This window comes from Raphanus sativus, unplaced genomic scaffold (assembly GCF_000801105.2).
Source record: "Raphanus sativus cultivar WK10039 unplaced genomic scaffold, ASM80110v3 Scaffold2429, whole genome shotgun sequence".
Lineage (NCBI taxonomy): Eukaryota > Viridiplantae > Streptophyta > Magnoliopsida > Brassicales > Brassicaceae > Raphanus > Raphanus sativus.
This window is the reverse complement of record NW_026617737.1, coordinates 1-7,037: the sequence shown is the minus strand read 5'-3', so window position 1 is coordinate 7,037 and position 7,037 is coordinate 1. Positions and strand designations below refer to the sequence as shown.

General features: G+C 32.4%; 1 protein-coding gene across 1 annotated transcript; it reads right to left on the bottom strand.

Annotated features, from left to right (window-relative positions):
* Window positions 1-287: 287 nt before the first annotated feature.
* LOC108814712 (GDSL esterase/lipase EXL1) lies at window positions 288-4,532 on the bottom strand. Its single transcript, XM_057000214.1, has 5 exons — window positions 4,185-4,532; window positions 3,801-3,931; window positions 3,482-3,715; window positions 655-910; window positions 288-585 (listed from the first exon to the last, which is right to left on the bottom strand). Exons 1-5 carry the CDS (start codon window positions 4,489-4,491, stop codon window positions 392-394), a joined length of 1,122 nt encoding a protein of 373 aa, XP_056856194.1. The 5' UTR covers window positions 4,492-4,532; the 3' UTR covers window positions 288-391.
* Window positions 4,533-7,037: the final 2,505 nt, after the last annotated feature.

The following is a 7,037-nucleotide window of genomic DNA, read 5'->3' as shown; positions in this document are numbered from 1 at the left end:
GAATCTGGAAAGTGAAGAAGAGCTACTTAGTTAAACCATCGCCTCCACATCCACTTTCATTTATTCAGCTGCCCCCTACAACGGCCATTCTCTTTTTGTATCAGGACTCTGTGACCAGTGTCAATCTTCATTGTTGGTACCACTATTTTTCTATAAAATGGAAAAAGAACAAAATGTTCCCGAAGTTGTGAACAATGTCAAGTGTATATACAGGAACATTCTTTATATAGCCACAAAATATCATAAAACTATAAAAGATAATTACAAGCTATGGAAAAGAGAAAATATGATTTTAAAAAGCATAATTTATCTTTGCCTTTGTAATGATAATTCAAAATATTAAATGAAGTATGGCCAACATGTTAAAAAGTAGGTGCTATATATAAATTAACTAGAAGAATCTGTTGAGATATCTCTGAAGAAGCTTTGCAACTATGTTTCTGTAAGCTGTTTCAGTGGGATGAAAACTGTCCCAGAACACATAATCTGATCTTACGGGACATACAGCAGCTGTATAGTTGTTGCATAAAGCAGTCACTTCTATTAACCCGGTTCCGCAACATCCTAAATTACTCACCTTAAATCCTATGAAAATCATGAAAATATGTTAAAAAATTGATTGTTTCACTAAATAAAAAAGTAATGATACATTACCATATTGTTGAGGGTTTAAGATGAGATCAAGAAGAGGATCATAGATGTCAATATATATTAAAGTCGTGTCTTGTAGGGTTCTTGACAAGCCATCAATATTTGCAGAGAGTTTAGCATTGAAAAGTTTACACGCATCATTAAACCGAACAACACAATCCCTTGTTGGTCCTCCAGCCACAGTTCTCTGCGAAGGGACACATCCTATTGGTGGTGCACCAAACATAAGTATTCTTCTTGCACCATATTGGTACAGTGTCTACCAACATCACACATAAACAAAAAAAGGATTAAATATAATTCTTCAAAATATTTTTCTAAAAGAGCAAATAATTTATAATTACAATAGTACAGTAATTAATTAAGAGAAGAGAGGTAAAGATTAATTTATGATAATTGATACTCCATCCGTTTTATATTACTTGTCGTTCTAGATTTATGCACACATCAAAAAAACATTTAATTTTACATATTTTCAAAATAAAAACATTATTACCAATACACCTAACCATATACTCCATCCGTTTCACTTTACTTGTCGTTATAGACTTCGGCACATGGATTAATAAAACATTTAATTTTGTATATTTACTAAATAAAAACATCATTACCAATACACCTAACCAGATTTCAACCAATAGAAAAATAGATTAGATTAAAAAGTCAATAAATTTTGCATTGAAATCATAAAACGACACTTCTTTTGAAACGAAAATTTTGTTCCAAAACGACATATAATTCGAAACGGAGGGAGTATCAACCAATAGAAAAATATAGTAGAAAATATTGTCAATAAATTTTGCATTGAAAACGACACTTATTTTGAAACAAAAATTCTACTCTAAAACGACAAGTAATTCGAAACGGAGGGAGTAACTAAGTAGTAAGTGAAACTGTAAAAGTCATCTATATCCCTATAAGAGATTTTTCATGTATAGACTCACACTATTTATTAATATTAGATGATTCTCCCGTTCAACATTTACAAGAAAAGTATTTTACTTTGTTTGTTTATATGTTTTAAGTAATTTTATTATTTTTATGTATAAAAAACTGTATTAAATATCTTTATGTTTCTATCTTAATTAATATGTGATTTTAAATATGATATTTTGTATTATTTCAACTATTCATTTAGATATTTTTAGTTGTATATATTCTGTTAAATTAATGATGATTTTCTCATCATATTAAAATTGTCTTATCAGTAGGTAGTTCAGTCTATCCATCCTCGTATATTTGTAAATAAATTTCATATAATTTGATATGTCTTTTTTAGAAAAATAGAAAAAAGTAAATCAGATATGAATTAATAAACATAACTTGTAATATATTGAAAATTTATTCACGTATATATAATAGATAATTCATAATAATTGGTTGATTTAATTGTTCATATTTTAATCGGTTTCAATATTTGTATTTTGGTATATTGGGCTATATAGTTTTTAATCATAATTTTTTGGTTATAATTAGATGAAAAATAATTTTGCTAATTAGATTTTTTTCTAGTTTTCCTTAAGTTCATAAGTATATTTATGAATAATTTATATATGTTTTCGATAAAATATATAAGTCTATATTTTGAAAATTGATAGATATTTCTGTTTTTTTATGTTTTTGGACAAATATGAAGAAAAATAGAAATAAATTTCGTTTATGTATAATCTATCTCTTTTATTCTAGAAATATTTACTTGTATTTTAATGTGCCATTATAAAAAGGAAATTTAAGTTTTTTTTTTTGAAAAAGGAAATTTAAGTCAAAAGAAATTATAAGTTTTATTGTAAAGGAAAACAAAATAATTATCAATAGTGGTATTTAGGTATAAACTTTAGTTCATTAAGATTATCTATAAATGTAATTAATTTTTGTAAAAAATATGATTTTAGATGGATGAGTTTATGGTTTTTAAATTATTTTCTTATTAATAATTTGATTTTTTGAATTCTAAATTATTATCTTATAGAAAAAATGTCTAAATTATTTTACTTTTTCAATTTGTTTTGTGAATTTTTGTTTTATATACATAAGTACATATTTTTGGATGACAAAAAAAAGTAAATATATATTTTTAAAAAAATTATAGATTATTCATGTTTGTTGAGAAAAGATAAAAGGTAATAAAAATTAAACACATTTTCATATAAATAAACTACACTTTAAAAATATTACTTTTCTTATTTTTGTGATTTTTTAAACTGGAAAATTTAATTAAAAAGTTTATTTAAGTTTTATTAAAGAAAAAATAGTTGTTATTAATGGAAAACATATATAATATTTTTATTTCATTAAGGGTAACTAAGTAATTAACCGTCATGAGAATTAACGTGAGCGCGACACATATGAAACTGACTTCTCAAATAATATTATAGAGATTTATAATATGAAAGTGTCCTCATCAAAACCTTAATAGATTTGTGCCAAAGTCGTTTATTTGAAAGAAAAAAATTAATATTTATTTTTATTTTCTTAAAAAAATCACCTATTATAATATTAGGGTATGATGAAAAATTTTCTTCCAAAAAATTCTAGGTAATGATGCTCTAAGTAACCATGGCTTCTTAGAGCAACCTCGATGGAGGTAATGTTAAATTGAGTATTTAAACCACAAAGTATTGTTATTTTAATATGTTTCATTAATTAGTTAATTTTTTATTTATTTTTAGAAAACAAAATCATTCCTAACTTGACAAGTGTTAAAATGAGGTCCTAAAACCATGTAAATTAAAAACTTCTTGTTATACCTCTCTCCTACTTTTTATCTTTTTTTATTTATTTTTGTTCTTAGATACCAAAGAAGAACTCCTTATTTTGGAGCTACTCTTACCGTAGCAAAAGAGCGAGCATTGTCGGCCATAAGAGCAGTGAAAGAAGCCGCGTTGTATTGGAGCTGAGTCGTAGGGAGACTAAAGAAGTTGTTTGCGATATCGTTACTACCACATATAATAACGAACAAGCTATTCTTAATTATGAATGTTGTCCTCTCTTGTCCCACCATTCCATTCAATTTCTCTATATATTCTTCAAAAAGTTTCAGTTGTTGCGATAATGGTATTCCTCCCTTTAACGATTAACAATAAAAACTAATTGTTATATTTAAAAGTTAATTAGATAAACTTAAAACATAAGAAGTGGGGATTAGCTACCGCTATTTGTGTTGTCAAAGGAACATAACCAGCACCACCCGAAGCAAATGTTACACCGGTTAGAAGATCTTCTTGTCTTAGATTAGGATCTCGATATGCTGGTATAGTTGGCTTAATCCCTAATTCTTCCGCTATAAAAACAATTAATAAAGAATCGAAGTATAATATAATTACATTATACATTGCAACTTGGTGTTTTAACGTTAGTCCTTATTGTTCACATTAATTTATTTGAGTGTACGAAATAAAGTTGTTCACGGGTTGCAAGTCATTAACCAGCTTAGCTAATGCATTCGATATAGAGATAAATAATGTGTGGTTAGTATTTGATAACATTTTATAAGATTAGTCAACGAAGAAAAGTAAAACAAGAGGTAAACAAACCTAGAATATCAGTGGGGACTTTTCCATTGGAGAATCTTCCCGTAGGAACTCCACCATCGAAATCAATACCATAAGGAGGATAATCACATCTAGCCTCCGTTATCAAATCGTCGTTGTTTCCGGCATCAACAATTGAATCTCCGAACACTATTATAGCTGGAACGGTCGTGTTCTCCGGAAGTCTCACTAAAGCATTAGTGGTTGTAGTAAAAAACACAAGGAATGAAATACACAAAAATAGTATGGACGTAGAAGAGGGAAAAAGATACGAAATGATGTGATGATGAATAGAACAACGTCGGTCCATAGTTTACTATGTAAGTAAATGTATATGTGTGAGAGAGCCTTGTTTCTTTGACAGCTTTGGATTATGAATATAAATAGTCCTCCTCCCGCTTGTGTGAGGAGTTTGGTTTGGTTGCTGATATAAATTGAAGACAATAACTTATTTTTTCTTTGTCTACATGCTATTCTAATATCTCAATACGTGTTTTGGTTAGTGGACCAGTGTTTTTAATTAACAACGACACATTTCCAATCAAATGCCATTTGGCCTTTGTTTCAAACTTTCGATATGTTGACTCAATAATATGATTAGATAGAAAGAACTATTCCTAAACGGTACTAATTATTCCTAAAGAGCTTTGATGCAGATTTAATTAGCCTGAAGCACACCCAATTAAACCGAAAAAAGTGAGTCGTAAGCTGAGTAGCGATGTGAAGAAGCTCTCCCAATTTAGCACGGAAAATGAGTTGATCTTATTCATGAGATCCATTTTGCGGTGAAGATGAATGTTACACTTTCACCAAATTTTATAATTAAATAGATGCATAATGTATTAATTGACGGTCACATCGACTCCATGAGAGATTAGTAATGAGGATGACCAAAGGGCAAAGGGTATCCCTGGGTTACAGAAAGAGGGGATAACGCCTGTTCCAACTATCAGGGAGTCCTGATGACTAGCATGCCCGGTCCGCAAGACAAACAGGCTAAATGAATAATTAGGATCATTATCATTGCAAGGCAAAGACAAATGAAATGACACAAGAGAATAGAAAATTTTCTAGAGGAATACCTATAGACATATAAAAGAAATTAGAATGAATAGATTTGTAGCAAAAAAAAAATTATATATACAGAATTTTTTTTTTTTTGAAATTATGTTTTATGTTTTGGATTGAAAAACGAGTTGAGAGATCTAACTCTCAAGAAGAAGGAATGGTAGACTTTTCTCTACCTTCTCTCTAGATGAGAGAGAGAGAGATTTGTTGCGGTGGTTCCTTTTTCTTGGGCTCGCGGTGCACGGTGGATTTCTGACACGGTGTAGCCGTCTTTGTCTCCGGCGACGTACCTGTACTTCGGTGGTCGTCCGGCTTTAGTTTCTGCCGTCGCACCTTACTCATGGTGGGCGGTCGGTTTAGAGTTCCGACGTCGTGCCTTTCCTCTTAAGGTGAACGGTCGGATTTTTTGCCCCTGCGTCGTATGGATTCTCGGTACGGCGGAATTGGTGGATTTCTCGGTGTTCCAATGGTGGCTCGGTGGTGATTTGGTTTCGCTTCTCCTTTGATTTCTTTGGGGAAGGAAGCGATAGGGGTGAAGAGGGGAACTTCGGTGGCTCGGGTTGAGATTTCGGGAGTGGCCCGTTGAAGATCTCTGTTACTTCGAGGCCAGGCGAAGAGGAGGAATTGAGTGGGCCGGATTCTTGTTCTGGCGGTGTTTCGGTCTCCCGGTGAAGCGTTGGGGGCTTTCTCCGGTGGTGGTGAAGCCTTGGCGGTGACGACGTGGTGGTGTTGTGACGTGTCCTCCTTCCTTCTGAGGTCTTCACACGTGTCCAGGGGCGTGGTCATTGTTGACGCGTGTCCCTTTACGCGGTTTGCGTGACGCGTTCTCAACCGCAAGGTTTTTTTTTTTTTTGGGCTATTGTTGGGCTCGGGTTTTTCGATCATAGTGTGGACCTTCTAGTTTGTTTTTGTTGCTTGCCCATATTTGGGCTTTTTGTAAGTTGGATGGGCTTCCTAGCCTTTTTATAATATCAATGGAGGAAAAAAAGGCTTGAAATGAAAAAAAAAAAGAAAAAAAAACGAGTGGACCTTAAAAATTGTTTTTGGCTCGTCTCTTGAGATATATTATGGTTATGTAAACAATAATCATGTGAGAAAAGGTATAAACATATATAAATCATGAATGTTTGCGCTTTTAATAATTTGTTCACAACTGCTGTTATTTTGCATGTTAATAGTCCTCTCTCGTTTTGCACGTCGTTTTGTCTGTTTGTATCTACTGCGTTAATTACCATAGTTCGTACATCCAAATTCGGATCAATATTGTACTTTCTACACCTATCCCAAATTGGAATAGTCAATAAATTTTGAAATTCCCTAAAAAAGAAAGCTGATACGTGTACGCAATAAAAGCAGCATATCTAACATCGCGTACTAGCTGTTTATTTCTGTTTCACATGGAAATGAGATTGAGGGAACTAAAGATTGTCATCTTCTTCATCATTTTTTTTTTCCATCTAGTGAAATTAATATAAAAGGCAAAAGCCCAGAAAAAACATACAAAAGCCCAAACATGTACAAACAGACATAAAACAAAAAAGGCCCACAGACAGGCCGAAAAAAAACCCGAGCCCAACAATAGCCCAAGCATAAAACCCTACGGTCGGAAGCACCGTTCCCACGCGTCACAGAAAACACCACGCGTCCACAGAACTTTTCCAAAACCGTCCACGCGCTCCAATCCACCGATTGCAAGAGACACACGTCGTCTATCCAAACCCCCACGATCCAACGGCCGGGATTTTCGCCGGAGAAAACGAAACGAACCTTGTTTCGCCAAAACACGCC